We start from the raw sequence: 16,728 nt of genomic DNA on the forward strand, positions 1-16,728 counted from the left end.
GACAGCGCTGCAAAGAAAAGTCATATTGGCAATCGCATTGTATTAAATAGAGGAATAGGAGGGTGGTGAGATTCTGTGGCTTGGTTGAATGGAAGCCGGGGTTGTACATTTATGCGATGCATGTGAATCGGATTGTTTTCTAACAAATTTCAAGCATGTTTGCATGTAAAAATTAATAAAAATCTGAATTTACTAACACCAGACTCGTTTTTGACATTTTCATGAGTTAGCGTATGTGGTTTAAGCCTGAAAGGTAAAAATCCAAGTAAGGAAGTTGGTCCCCTGCGATTCTCAAGTTGCGAGAAGTGCTACGAGAATAGGTAGGCGGTCATAAAAAGATTTTATGAGACTCAGTACGCTGTCTCAAAGATTATTCGTCTAAAGATTATAATGTGAAATATTTTACATTATCATCGCAACTAGTTTGCAAAAACGAAATATGTGATTCCACGATTGTGATAGTGTTCAACTAGTTCTTGTTTGGTGCAAAGTGAACTTAAGTGGTTTTACGTGAAAAATAAGAAATATGGAGCAAATATTGGCTGAATTGCGAGCTATCTCGAAGTCACAAGAGGAACTTAAACAGGAGTTAGGACAAGTGAAAGCAGAATTTAAGAGTGATCTAAAGAATCTAGAAAAAAATATAAGAGCTGATCTGAACATCCGACTGAATGTCATGCAGAAAGATGTGTCCCTATACAGGCAAGAATGCATTTCTAGGAATGAGAAGGTTAGGAGTGAAACCCAGAAAGTTGACATGGAAGTGAGAAAATTGATAGAAGAAAAGGATGAATTGCGTCAGGAACTGGTGGTTGTGAAAAACAAACTTTTTGAACTGGAAGAAAGAATAGAAAACAATCAAGCCAAGACTGTATGGTGTCATCGTCAAGTACAAGTACCAGAGTCTGTCAAAAAGAAGCCTGCATTTTCACCTGTAGATCACCAGGAATCTACTGAAGAGCCATCAGAAGCTGAAGAATGGTTTAATTTTATTGCTGGTAAATCCCACACAAGTGAAAATATTCCCATCGAAACTAGTGAATTTCAAAATGGTAATGTTTCCCATGAGGTAGAACATTTAGTGGGTATTGTGAACAATACAGTGTTGCCCGTTTTGTCAGGTGTAGCTCAACAAGTTAAAGTTCTACAGAATTCAACTACTACCATGCTACACAGGTTTCGGGAAAGTGATTCAGATAGTTCACCCAGCACAATTAGCTGTCATTCATCTGGGCTTAAGAGTAGAAAAAAGAATAGGTCTAGGAAAAGGTCTCCCTTAGTAAATGTGAATAATAATGATAGTGTAACAACACTTTTCCCTAATGGAACAAGTAAGAGTGTTTCTAGGTGCAAAGAAAATCAAGTTTCCTCACATGTTACTAAAAGAAATTTCTTGAAGTCAGATCAATTAAATAGGTTTCCGAAATTCTCTGGAGTTTCTAGTGAACTAATCCCATCTGAATTCTTAGATGATGTCGAAGAGAATTTCGAGTTATTTCAAATAGCAGAAACAGATTTTATGACTTATGTACCAACGCTGCTAACAAAAGATGCTAAGCAATGGTACAAGATCTCAAAGCAAAAATTTTCAGATTACCAATCTTTCAAAATTCAGTTTCTGAATCATTATCAAAATTCTAATTGGAAAACAACGATGCTCACCAAAATCTTGAATTCCCAGTATCAAAAGTCTGTTCATGGGTCACTGCTATCATTTTTCATGGACCAATGGAAAATTTTGCAGATTGTTCAACCTAACACTGACGAAGCACAAAGGCTAGCTCAAATTGCTACTTTGATGCCTTTCAAACTTAAGGAAATTTTCATAATGAAACCTGTTACTGAGCTGAGTGAAGCCATCACGGTAATAGAAAATTCCGAAGCCCTTAGCAAAACTTCATTACGTGAAAGGCCACAGGCAGTATTTAACAGTAGAACTAAAAACTTTGATAGTAATAGAAACGTAGCAGTTATTCAAACTAAATGTACTGATCAGTCTAAAGACAGAGGTGACAAACTCAAGTGCGAGGTTGTTGATCATTCCAGCACACAGCGTAACTCAAAAAGAAATGTAATCGCCAATGCTAATAAGTCTACTTTTTCGGGAAACGAGTAAGTCGCTCATGTCGAGAGGGAGGTGTCATGAGTGTACCTGCTAATCCTCCTTTGCAACAACCCAACTCTAGTAATCTTAATCACACACACAAAAAATTTTACAATTCAGTCAAAACAAATACCGAAGCACAGGTCATTGAACCCTTGTACAATAATGTCCATTTGCTAGGTGATTCCATGATGATCCGCGTAGCAGAAACCTTGGCAAACTACACTGTTTCATATGATTCACTAGGTAAACGGAACATAGGGTTATGTACTAGCGGCCAAACTATTTCCAACCTATCTCAAAAGATCTGTCCAGATACCAAAGTTGGTAATAAAGTGATGTTGCTTATTGGCACCAATGATTTTTTGAGATATACAGAGCTACACAAAATGAAAAGTGACCTCAAAGGTTTAATACACAAGTTATTACCTTTAACGAATCAGTTAATATTACTCACATTACCACCAATCCCAAAGTTATTAACTGCTGACAATCCTGATTTGTGGAGTAAGTGGAGTCAGTGGAATAATTTTCTAATGGAGTTAGGGAATGATGAGAATCTCATTGTAGTGAATATTAGTCATCTGTTTTTGAATGCAGATTCCAGTATAAAATTGGATCTATTTGAAAAACACTTAGGAAATCCAAGGAATGGCCGAATTGATTTAATTCATTGGTCAAAGTCTGGGATGAATGTAGTTTTTGATTTCTTGAAACAAAAAGGTCTGTTCAATGATGTCAATCAAAATGAAATCACAGTCCAGGCAGACATACACCAGTTTAACTTGTTAAACTAGTTACGAGCTCATGTCAAAAAGCAGGTGATGTGAGTGATGCGATAAATCCTGCTATTCATTTTATAAACTTAAGTGAATGTGATGAAATAGATTGCAGTGCAGAAATCAAAAATTGTAAGCAACCCATAAATACTAATAGCAAGCATAAACCTTCTGCTCACATAAAAGTAAGAATAAACAATAAGGAATATACTTCTTTACTCGATAGTGGCGCTGAGGTCAGTGTTCTCTCAGAAATCCTGTGGAAGTCTATTTGTAGTCAGGCTTCTAAACCACGGCTATTGCCAGTTACAGGTATAAAATTAGTAGACTATACAGGGAAAAGGAAAGACAAGCTAATAGGTTCCACTAATTTGAACGTGGACATTTGTGGACTTTCCTTTTACATTAAATTCCTGGTAGTCAGACATTTAAAAGTAGACATCATTCTCGGTTTAGATGTCCTATACAATATTGATAGCACTTTAGACTTTGTCCAGCGAGGCTTACTCTTGGAATCAAGCGAAGGAATCAAATTCTCCAAATTTATCGCTGTCTCAAATGAAAGTTGTCCGGAAGAAGAGTTAGATTTCAGACCTTCTGTATCTAACATATCCCCACGGTCATCCTCTCATCCTTCTGATGAAGACTTGTGGAGAAGGGTTAAAGAGTGTGAACATTTAAGTGAGTCACAAAGGATAGCTTTATTTCAGTTGTTAAAACAATATAAAACATTGTTTTCTGAATCACCAGGTCTCTGTAACAAGTATACACACACAATAGAACTGGATACTTCCACACCAATAGTTAACAAAAACTATCCAATGCCATTACCATATAGGGATGAAGTTGGCAGGCAAATAGAACAAATGTTCAACTTAGGCATTATTGAATATTCTGAATCAGAGTACTTATGTCCTCTCCTAGTTGTAGTCAAGCCCGGAGGAGGCATTCGTCTCTGCTTAGATCAAAGAAATATCAACAAACATGTCAAGCTTGAGCAATTACATCCTATGAACATAAATGAACTCTCAATGAGTTTCCATGGATGTCAATGTTTGTCCTCCCTAGATTTGGTTAATGCTTTCTGGCAGGTCCCCTTACACCCCAAAGCAAGAAAGTATACTGCTTTCAGTTTTCAGGGAAAACTTTACCAGTTCACAAGGGTAGTGTTCGGATCAATCAATGGAACGTCTGCTTTCATAAATGCTCTGACACGAACCTTGGAAGGTACGGAATCTTTTACAGTATGTTATGTAGACGACGTAATTGTCAAAAGCACGTCTTTCGAACAACATCTTTTTCACTTAAGACTTATTTTTGACAAGTTACAAGATGCCAACATGACACTGAGACTGGACAAATGTAGGTTTTGTCAAGTCAAGGTGGAATTTTTAGGGCATTCTATCAGTGCACAGGGTTATGAGAAATCTCCCAAGTATGTTCAAGCCATAAAAGACTTACCTGTCCCTTGCAATATCAAGCAACTGCAGAAAGTCTTGGGAAGTTTCAATTGGCTATCAAAATATGTTAAAGATTATGCCATCATGGCACATCCCTTGTACCAGTTATTGAAAAAAGGCAAAAAGTGGGAATGGGATGAAAGTGCACAATGCTCCTTTGAGTTGTTGAAACAGTCCATTATTGCAGAAACAATGCTTTACCATCCAGATTTGAACAAACCATTCTTTGTTCAAACTGATGGATCAAATATAGGCATTGCAGGATATTGTTTTCAACTGGTAGACAACAACATGCGTCCGATTGGATTCGTGTCAAGGATTTTGAAACCTTTTGAGAAATCATATACGTCCACTGAAGTAGAAGTGTTAGCAATACTCTTTACACTGGACAAATTTAAATCACTGTTGTTAGGTAGAAAATTTACTGTTATCACAGATCATAAATCCCTCACGTGGCTAGAATCTGCACACACTTGGAACAATAGGCTGACTAGATGGTTTATTCAAATACAACAGTACTCATTCCATGTCGAGTATTGTAGAGGTAAAGAAAACCTCTTGGCAGACCTGTTGAGTCGATCTTTTAATGACCATAATAATGAACTCATATTCATGAATAACTTTGAGTATCTTGATGAGTCATTAATATGTGATAAAAACAATTTTGTTAATGAACAAAATAGTGATCCGTATTGCAGTGGTGTTAAGTCTGTTCTCGCTGGTTGTGAAAGTTCACAAGAGAGCAAACATCGAAACTGGAAAAATATATACCTTATTCACAATGATCTACTTACCATCAAAGATTTTCACAATCCAAACCGGATAAGAATATGCGTGCCTCAATCATTAGTAAATCTTGTACTGCACAAGTATCATGATGAAGGTGGTCATTTTGGTACAGACAAGACACTCGGTAAAATTTACCAAATATTTTACTGGCCTCATATGAAAAGAGACACAAAGTCTTACATCACTGATTGTCAAATTTGCATGAAAAATAAACCAGATAAACATCCTCCTAAGTATCTGGAAATCATGCACAAACCCTCAAAACCAGGTGAAATATTATTTATTGATTTACAAGGTCCATTCATACGTTCCTCCAAAGGTGAAAAATATTTACTAACAGTATTAGATTCTGCTAGCCGTTATCTTGTGGCATATCCTATTGGCAATAGTACAGCTTCCATCGTAACTAGAAAACTAACACATTCTTACTTCATCCATTTGGGAATACCAACAATCATTATATGTGACAATGGTCCACAATTTCGTGCAGAACATTTTACGAAAGGTATGCATGCTCTCAATGTAAAAATTTTTTACATACCCAGTTATCATCCAAGTGCTAACTTAGTGGAGAGATATCACCAGGAAATAAATAGATTGATGCGTATATTTTGCAATGGTAAACATAAGCAATGGTCTAGCCATGTTGCTGCCATTTTACATCTGTTAAATAATTCAATTTGTTCCAGTACAGGTTATGCTCCTATAGAACTCAGGCTAAATATTGAACCTCAAAATATCTGTAAAAAAGTACTAACGGATCGCATTCCTGATGTAGAGATGTGGAAAAATAAGCTGCTTATGGCAGAAACATGTAGTTTCAATAAGAGACAAAAAGATATTATAAAACAGCATGAAAAACAAGCAACAAAAAATCCAGTAAAGCAAGGCGATCTGATCTTCATAAAACTGCATCCTCAAAGTGACACTATCACTTGCATTATAAAAAAATATTGTAATTTATACCAAGGTCCTTTTGTTTATATGCAAATTCATGATGATAACACAGTTAAAGCCATATGCTGCAATACTGGAAAAGACATTGCAAATATTTCCGTAAAAAATATCAAAGCTTGGCATTGTTCATTGGACAAACAAAAACTTTGGATAAACAAACTCTTAAGCATGCGTAACGATTTGCAACTTCATGAGTTAGGTTTGGAGCAGTTGCATGATGCTGTCTAACGATATTTATTAAGAGCATGATAACAAATTGTAAATTATAGTGGTACCATATTTGTGATATGTGGAGTTTGTGCATACATGTTGTCTATTGCATGTTATGAATGTATGCATGCTAATTTATGTATGCGAGATGCATATGTTATGATTTTATCTCTGCATGCAAATTGTACATGATGTGTTTTCTTTTTTTTTTACTGATGCATGTAAACTGCACGTGTGTTGTTTTATGTTTATTCTTGAAAATTGTACAAATTTGGTTCTGCGATTATGCATACAAACTGTACATATGTGTATTCTGTTTTGTGTTTATGCATGTTAAGTTATTTAATATATGAATCTGATATTTTGTCATAATCTTACATGTTATATCTTTGTTTATGTGGTGTTTGTTTTGTAACTAACTTCTTGCATGTAGACAATGTCATAATTTTAGTAATGCATGAAGTATTTGACATTTCTTCTTGATTCTCAGTAAGAAAGTCAAATTTCCCAACCCCGGGGAATTTATGACAGATCATAAGTTCTCTAGTTGAAAATGTTGTATATAAAAATAATCACGCTGTACAAATTACAACTTTGCCAGCAATGTGTAAAAAACTACAATGGCAATCACGCTGTACAAATTATAACTTTGACAGCGCTGCAAAGAAAAGTCATATTGGCAATCGCATTGTATAAAATAGAGGAATAGGAGGGTGGTGAGATTCTGTGGCTTGGTTGAATGGAAGCCGGGGTTGTACATTTATGCGATGCATGTGAATCGGATTGTTTTCTAACAAATTTCAAGCATGTTTGCATGTAAAAATTAATAAAAATCTGAATTTACTAACACCAGACTCGTTTTTGACATTTTCATGAGTTAGCGTATGTGGTTTAAGCCTGAAAGGTAAAAATCCAAGTAAGGAAGTTGGTCCCCTGCGATTCTCAAGTTGCGAGAAGTGCTACGAGAATAGGTAGGCGGTCATACAACTAAAATGCAACGTGCTCACTTCATAAAGCAGTAGATATATACACTACAGCCAAAGTTACATGCTCTGTTCCATTTTGTGGACAAAATTGAATTGCAATGACACTTGGCTGGATGCAGTAAGTAAAGCGAAATGGTAATATTTTTATACTCTCTTTTCATCCCAACGCAAATTTCACATTCGCAATGATATCAACAAAAGAAAACGTAAGCGGGTCATATTTTCTGACCTTTCTCTGATCATGAAATTAAACAATATGCTCTTGCAGTCATTTAAGGCAAATTTCAAGAAAAAAATACACTGTATTTCAAACAGTACATATAAATATCAATGACACGATATATGAAATGGAAGAAATATTTATCATTGTTCACTTCGTTGGGCATGTTTCTTCTTTATTATTATGGAAACAGGATTTATGAATTGATTCTCTCATCTTGCTGCATACGTTCACTTGCAACACATTTTACAAGCAAATATTCATTAGTACAGCCATGTTACAACAGCTGAACTACGGTTAATGTCTGCTGATCGGAGAAAAATCGCGGGTTAACTTTGACCGCAGATTGCAGGGACTTTATCTCGGTTCAACTTTTATACAACACAAAATCAGAGTTCAGCGTGACTCAGGATCAATTTTACTGGCTAATCGAAGATCAACTGCTTTATACAATCGGCACTAGGGTAATTTTGACGATAAGGATGAGTGATAATTTGATGAAATTGTTGATGAGACACGCACAAAGAAGTAGCCATATACAGTGTGTTCTAAAAGTAACTACCATATTTACGCATGTATAATGTGCATGCATGTAAAATGCGCACCCTGGTTTTTGATAGGGAAAAAGTGATAAACAATTATATCTCGTATATAATGCACAGTACAATCCAGGTTCAAGAAATGGCTTTCTTAGTTGTAGGTTGTGAAGTTGTTGCTATGCCGATCAATAGTGAATGACATCATTCCTTCAATGAGTCACCTGTTGCTGTGGACCAAGAGGAGAACATTACTTTACAAAGTGAAAAATTGTAGCGCATGACCTTGAAACATTTATAAGTGGACCATGGGGGCCACCCCCCTCCCCCGAGCTGTGAAATTTTAAATGTGAGCCTATAAAAAGCTAGAAAAATAACATCGACGATGTTTCACATTTGTAAAAAAAAAATCGATTTTGTCCTTGCATAAGTGAATAGGTTTGTTGTGTACAGATGCAGGTTCCAGAAGTGTGCAGTCTGCAATATTGGTAGTTTTAGTTTTGTAAACATCGATGCAAAGCTACCAGATGTCCCAACTTAGTTGGGATAGTCCATTCATTTTATTCCCTCTTCTGGCTTTTCGAAGCAGTCGTCATGAGAAAGCATATCTTTTTTTGGTTAACTCACAAGTTTTTTATAATAATAATAATTGCTAATACATATAATTTAATTTTTATTTATATATTACTTTCTAAACAAAGAATTATCATGGCTGTTAAATGATAGTGGTATAAAAAATTTATGTAAATTGAAAACCATTGTTAATTTGCGGAACACTGTACTATTTGAAAACTTATGAGAATTGAATGGATACAATAACCACAAAGCACCAAAAATGTTGCTGATTGTTGGGTTTAGGGGGGAGGGGTGGGGTCTATTTTCCCATTACTTTGGACCATAATACTGCAACTCTACAATTGTATGTTTAGCTCTAGAGTGGCAGAGTGGTTAACGAAGTATGCTACGATGCCAGGTGTCACGGGTTCGAATCCTGGCCTGAGCATGGGTGTTGTTTATGAGAAGGTTCCTTCATCAATTTAGTCATATCATCAATCATGCTCATCGTCGTGATTAGACTTGGAAGAAAAATGATGTAAAATAACCTAATTCAATCAACCCTACAGAATTGTGGATCTTCTCTTCGTTCCACATTTTCGGATCTCCCCCCTCCCCCAAGGATGTATTTCTGACCCCTGGACTCCAATCCCCCCCCCCCCCCAAACCCGTAGTAGTTCTGCATACGTATTGTGAATAGAAAAGTTTTTAACTGTCCTGAAACATCTAATAGTTTAATATTAACATTTGCTTCATTTTTATGACATCACAGGAATGCAACTTGAGTGTAACCAAATCATTTTCAGTTTGTAAACGGTCTATGATATCATGACAATGGCACAAACACGTGAAAGTTTGTATTAAGTTCATTTTGTTCTCAGATAGGTTAAAAAGGAGTGGGCCTACAGTTTGAAAATGGAATCCGAATCACTATGTAATGTGTCTCCACTGAGGATCAAACCTGGTACCCCCTGATTATAAGACAGTGTTAGCACTATGCCATTGGGTAGGTAATACACAAACCCTCATATGGGAAAAAAATTAGTAGAGGCACATATTTTTGGTAAATAAAAAAGCAAAATTTCATAAAAACTGCTATATAAAATGACATTTTGGTTTTAAAATTGTGAATATAATCCTAAATATGATTTAAAAACTGCACTTATTACACAAAATAAACTTATACCTTCTAATAGCACATTTATGTAGTTACAAGAGTATTAAGTTTATTCCTGTGTAAAGGGGTCTATTTTTGCTTCTCAAATATTTACAGCAGAATGAATCAATTTTCCGTAAATTTCAAAACTTGCAGGATACTTCAGACTTCAGAAAGTGTCTCGTCGGTATATAAACGGTAAATTTCATGTTTAAGAGTATATTTTACATTTTCCAGTTCATTTCGCATTATTTCATGACAAAACGGTAGAAAAATGCACCTCACACCTTTAAGAAACATGAAAAATGAACATTACCGCATGTTATTTCATGTTTTCATCAAAAACTAAATTTGCATGCCTCTACAAATTAGTAACTAGCAGAAATGACCAATGTATGTCCCTTGGATGTAAAATTATTTAGGTAGTTCCAAAATATAACATTAGGAACCTCTAAGACACTTAACTGACATTGTAAATGAAATAGGTCAGCTGTAATTAGTAAAAAGCCAAAATTTCCAGTTTTTTTAAAAAAGCCGGCTTTTTATCGGGGGCGAAAAACTTCCATTCAAAAAAGCTGGCCTTTTTTTGTAACTAGTTGAAACGCTACTGCATATATTTACATCAGAAACTAACTTACATCATAATGGTTTTTCAATTTTTCTGCAGGCAATTTGAGTGGTCTCGCACCTGGCCCTGCAGGAGGCTGGGGTGGTTCCAAACCGGCCACCCCAATAAATGGAACTCCCTATGGTGGAAGTCCCAGCGTTGGAAATACCCCTCAAGGTGGCTCTCCGCAGCACAGACCTGCAAGCTGGCAGCCTCAGGGTAGCCCGGCACCTGGATGGACCCCTCCACCTGCCGCTCAAACACCCACAGGTACAATTTGCTTTCTTTCATCTTAATTCTATGGAGAAAGTATGCTGTGACCAGTGCCAGAGTTCAGTATCATGCCCGGGACTTCGGATCTATTATTGGGGTGAGATCTTTACATATCTGATGAAAATCAGCCGAAATAGACAAACTTGACAAAGCATATTTTGACATATTTCACCAGTTTCGTGTTTTTACAATATATTTCTTCAATTTTGTTGTAATAAGACATATTTCTGTATAATTTCGTAATTCTCTCGTAGCTTTAGCACAACGGATCGTTCATATTGTCGATGGCAGGATATGGAAATTACAGAGAAAGAAAGGTGCCGTCTTTTCTTAGTACAGAACAATATAATACACCACTTTTTTATCCCGCCGACAATTGATAGCCATGCAAACATTATTGAGGCAAAATGTTCTCTCTCATTGTTGCACAGGAAGTAAAGAAATTTCGTTCTCATTTCTTTGCCTTTTTCGCTTTTCACAAAAATCACTAAAAAGTAAAAATAACATTCGGTGCATTACAGCCCCTACTCTACTCTATCGGGTATGGGAGAAATTTGTGAGTACTGTTGTGCATATTTTTGGCTTTACTGGGAATATTTCTGCATTTTTCTGACATTTGTAATTTTTCAGATATATTTTCCAATTTATATGACATATAATCATACATACTTTACAGTTTTATAGGACATAAGTCCCGAGCCCTAGTAATAATTAAGGACCTCTAAAAAATTCGCGTTTTTATTGTAGCACACTTTTCTGCCAAATATACCTAAATTTATACCTTCATTGTGCATTGAAACTAGTATTTTAATTTTTAGGTCACGTGACGTACGTCCATTTGCGACGTATATGTTGAAAACTATTTTTGAGGAAGTTATTTTCCATTAAGAGCTGTGATGGTCTAGTCAGTAGGGCATCTGACTACTATGTGGGAGACCCGGGTTCGACTCCCAAGGTGGGTGATCCAAGGTCGGAGTTTTTCCAGCCTTGTCCCCACATGAAGCAGCTCTGGGGCTCACCCATCCCCAAATCAATAGGTACCTGGTGGCAATCCTGAGGGGTAAAGGTGGCCGGAGCATGGTGCTGATCACATCACCTCCAAAATGTCAGATTGAGAACATGTGGGACCATACCCCACAATGGTACACAATTTATTTTACATACCTCCCCTACTTCGTATATACATCTTTATGTTACAATCCATTAAGTACTGCTCCCGGTTGTTTTTTGCCCCAAAACAGAGAAATGCATTTAACAGGACTTCATTCTACGAGTGCAATATTAAGCATAGTGTTAACCTGTTCTTGCAGTTTATCATGCAAGAGTCCCTACGCAGTCCTCTCATTCAGTAATGTACATTTTATCTGAGCTACGATCGCACGCACTATTTAGCATAGCGCTAACCTGCCCCCGCAGTTTATCACACAGAGGTCCCTATGCATACGGCGTTCACTCTCTGTGCATCTCTATGCATTCATCTGGCTCAGTAAAAAAACTGTCTCAATCCATTAGGCATTGCATTGTATCGGAGTATCTGAGAGTCTGCAAATGTCGGAACCCGGTATATATACCTCCGACAAAGTGGCTCGCCCCTAACCACTGAGGCAAGGCCCTATTGTTACTTTTCAAACAGGAAGGCCGTTGAGGGAAAACAACCGTTGCCTTCCCCGGCTACCGGGCAAAAAGCAACCTAGGTTACAAATATCCAAACTTCTACATATATATCTCCATTTTCCAGGTGTGAGAGTTAAAACCACACAGCAATGGTGACCAGGCACCCTGTATATTTCTACCCCCGGTGGAAAATATAGTAGAGTGTGTGTGAACTACCCTTCCTATTTTCAAGCTGTGGCCATTAATGTTTAATAGAGGTTGACTGAAATGCATCTGTTTTCCGCAGGCACACCTCATCACCAAGTCAAGTCTCCAAATGAAAACCAACGCCCTGACTACAGCAGGTCACACTTTGACACGGCAGCTGCAGGAGGAAAGGTTGATCCAGCAGGTAGGTGCCTTACGGAATATGTTGCAGAAATGATAACATAACTTTACAATTGTTGCCTATTTATCAAGAGGGTTTCGGCCATTTATCCTCTATTTAGGCACAATGGTTCCTTTGCACTCCACTTTAAACTAAGTCCAGTCCTGATTGGCCTATTTGAGCATAAAGTGCACTTAAAACAAACCCAGAGGTTCCGGGTTCGAATCCTGGTCTATGCATGGTCGTTCTTTGTGTGTCCCTTCATCAGTTTTGTCATATCATCACTCATCATCATCTTTGCAATTAGCCAAAAGTGGCAAAAAAGTAAAGTAAAATAAATTAGATTAATGAGTCAATTAAAACAAAGTTTTTGTGCTTATGTGGCCATTTGTTACACACAGATGTGCCATATTAGGTAGTGCATGATTATGGAGACAGCAGAAGAACACTTTAATTTTTTAACAAATTTAACGTTGCAAGTTTAGTATAGTACATGAGATTCAACCTGACTGGAAACCCGAGAACACTTGTTCGAATCACATCGCCAGGAAAGCTACAATTCCTACTTTCATAAAATTAATGCTGGCTCCTGAGGAAAAGGGCTGGCACCTAAATTATTTTTAGTTTTGTCTAATCCTCGCTATAACTCACTTTTGAAAAGTATCTCTCCCAACTGTTTATTAGCATGTTAAAGTACCAAAGAATGGTCTCGGAACTTATTGTAAAATTGCCTGGAAAATTTTGTGAATTTGTTTTGCCAAAATGATCAAGAACACCGATCTACGATCATTAAGTATTTTAAGAAACATACAAGTTGTTTTGCTTGTATATTTAATGTTATTTATTGATTGCAGCTAAAGTAAAGGGGAAGTCACCGGGAGATGTGTTTGACGATCTGCTGGGGAGCCAAGGGTACGAGTTTGCTTCCAAACGCGAGGCTGGTCCGAGAACTATTAATGAGATGAGGAAAGAGGAACTGGCGAAGGATATGGATCCAGATAAATTAAAGGTACTGTGGCAATTTGTATTTGCGCATATTGATATATACATGTTATACGCACCACAGTTTTTGGAGGGCAACAATTTTGGAATACAGTGCACATTATACATGAGTAAATACAGTATTCTAGAGTAAGTATTTCTCCCGAGTTATTAAAAACAACATAAAAATGTACAACATAGGCATTTCAACAAAAATGCAGGCTCAATCAGGACTCAAACCAAGGTCTCTGACATACCATGTCATTACTCTACTATCTGAGCTTTCGAGCCAGCCCGATTTTGCTGTTTTACCTGTGTGTAATTGTCTTTGCTAGTGTTTACCGCAATGGTATGTCATATCACCTTTGAAAGACTGATGACATCAACAATGCCTAGTTTCTCCCAGCATGGAGCTTTATATTACATTATCATTTTGTTCACAAAGGAGATGCACTATGTAGAAAATGTTGAGACTTCCATGTATTTCTTGTGGAGAATGAAAGCATTCCATCTGTAATTTGTCTGATTGGCCATGACAAAGTAATATCTGCTGAAAAATGCTACTGGAAGGACAGAGTGACTTGCATGAGTGTACAAGAAATACATTCCATTTTCCTCCAGAAATATTAGATCCTCTTTGGAAATCTAAATTTGCAGGTTATCAGTGGGACCTTGTATCTCTTCAACTAATAGGTGTAAATTTGTTACTGGTTTTGCAAAGGTGGATTTCAGATGGTCTTCATCATCCATTTCATTAGATGCATTTGTAAGCAGTGTGTGCTATGAAGCTTTCATTAGTTTTTGCGAAGAAAAATATGAAACCTCTGTCCACAGCTGTACATATCGAGACACAACAGGTTTCCTTCAGTTCGAGAATCATTATTGTTGTTATTAAGCAGCATAATTAAATAACATTTGAATATAAATACAGTGAAACATCGATACGTTCCCATATTTTACATTTTCATGCATTATACATTCAATTGTCACGGTCCCAATAGAGCAAAATGTTATAAAATGAAAATCGGTACATAAAATGGCATTTTGGTGTTAAAATAGTGAAAATAATCCTAAATTTGATGGAAAAACTGTGCTTATTAAACAAAATACATAATATCAAGAGTGTTAAGCTTCTTATTCTCGTGTAAAGAATCTGTTTTTGCTTGTCTCATATTTGCAGCAGAAATAATCAATTTTCTGTGCATTTGCAGAATTCAGGATAATTCAGACTTCAGAAAGTGTTGATAAATAAACTCATAATTTCACAATTAAGAGTTTATTTCACATTTCATAGTTCATTTTGCATCAATTCGTGGCAAAACGTGGTAGGATAATGTACCTCACACCTTTCTAAAACATGAAAAATAAGCATTGCATTGTGGTCACATTTTGTGTTTCCGTTAAAAGCTTCTCTAGTTATTGTGAATCAGGCAAGTGTAAACAATGAGTTTGCATCTAATCCTTGTATTGCAGATCCTTGACTGGTTAGAAGGGAAGCAGCACAACATCCGAGCCCTTCTGTGCTCCATGCACACCATACTCTGGGAGGATGCTAAGTGGAAGAGGGTGGATATGTCGCTGCTCGTCACGCCCAATGATGTCAAGAAGGTGTACAGGAAGGCTTGCTTGGCAGTGCATCCAGACAAGGTAAGTGGGGTTGTACCTCTTTTAAATTGGCCCACAATAAAAAAAGCTTCTAGCAATGAACCAATTAATTTTCAGGTTCGGAAATGCTAGTGTTGGGGAGATTTCGGACAGAAGTGACGACAGCAAGGGGGTTCACACCAAAGTGACAAGCAACAAGTTTATAAGCAAGGAGTCACCACTTGGGTGGGAACAACAGACCAAGGTGATGTGATGCACGTATTGAGAAAAAGACCCAATCCACCCAAGCAGTACATTATGATTAGGTAATGGATTTTTATGTGCTAAAAGAGAGGCATTTAGGACTTTTACGTGCTAATAATAAATTAATAGCTGTAATTATTAATAATTATAATAACTTTCAGTGCAGTGAATTCTATTCTTTGATTATAAGAAAGATACAGTTTGCCCAATACAAAATATCACATTTAAAGCACTGGACCACGATATGCTTTTCAATGTTCTCTGTGGTGAAGTTCTTCCAGTCATCCATGAGTAGGCACTTGGACAGTCACTGACACTACTGGAATCTAACTATCTGTAACTGATTGTTACAACCCAGAAGGGTTCATGACATGTGAACCTTCTCTCCACAGCAGGAAGTTACTGGTGCAGACTTCAAAAATGCAACTGATGCTGATTCCCAAGGCAAGCTGCTTGGGGATCCCGAGGCATAGTGGCAACGTCGTCACCTTGTAACAAAGAGATTGTTGGTTCAATATTCATTGGAGGCACATAGTTGGTTTGGATCCCATTTGAAACTCTAGGTCCAGTCCCAGTTAGTCTATCTGTGCATAAAGTGGGCTACAAAAACTCAAACCACAGGCAGGTTCGCAGTGGTCTTTCATGCCTCAGTTGTAGTTTCTGGAGCAAACCCTCTTTTCACATAACTGTTGTGTCAATGGGGAAAACAGACACCGTGATTGGTCACTTGCAGAGTTGTCTTTCCTACTCGTTACAGCAGGCACTCGAAACAGCCAATCCGACGGAGGTATTTTTGGAATCTTCCCACCCTTTTTGCACTGTTGGAGGCTGGGAATAACGTTTGCCCTGTTTTAAGAACTGAATGATTTTGTAGCTAGGATTCCATCGAAAAACATCCAGCATTTTCGTTCACCTACAGTCCCTTTAATTGCCTGATAAGTACAACCAGTTCACTCCACATTTTTACAATCTTGTGATGCAGGAAACTCCTTCTAACTTGTTTGGAATTGATCGTAAGATTGCATATGCAAATGGAAAGTCTGGAAGATGGCAGAAATTTGCAAAGACGTTGACAGCCCTCGCTGTTGCATTGCGTCTTTTGCCGTTTGGATTCATTCAAGCTCGTTCTTAATAAAAGTTATTTTTAAAGCTACGCACAAGGTTTAAAAGTCGTTTTTCAGGATAATATAGGGCTTTTAGGCATTTATAGTTCATATAATTTCAGTAGAGGGGTACTGTGTACATGAAATGCAAACGTCTCCAAATAGCACACGTCTAGGACGTAG

At 37.1% G+C, this 16,728-nt stretch overlaps 1 protein-coding gene across 3 annotated transcripts in view; it reads left to right on the plus strand.

Moving 5' to 3' along the window:
- Positions 1-16,728, plus strand: part of aux (cyclin-G-associated kinase) — an 87,250-nt gene that overhangs the window by 61,657 nt on the left and 8,865 nt on the right. For 2 of the 3 annotated variants that reach the window (XM_083112332.1, XM_083112333.1), the window contains exons 19-22: positions 10,420-10,629; positions 12,533-12,637; positions 13,468-13,622; positions 15,068-15,241. In XM_083112332.1, coding sequence (XP_082968458.1) covers positions 10,420-10,629; positions 12,533-12,637; positions 13,468-13,622; positions 15,068-15,241 — 644 coding nt within the window. The remainder of the gene's footprint in view (positions 1-10,419; positions 10,630-12,532; positions 12,638-13,467; positions 13,623-15,067; positions 15,242-16,728) is intronic. The other variant, XM_083112334.1, reaches the window with a different exon arrangement.

This window comes from Lepisma saccharinum, chromosome 26, assembly GCF_977018435.1.
Source record: "Lepisma saccharinum chromosome 26, izLepSacc3.1, whole genome shotgun sequence".
Classification (NCBI taxonomy): Eukaryota; Metazoa; Arthropoda; class Insecta; order Zygentoma; family Lepismatidae; genus Lepisma; species Lepisma saccharinum.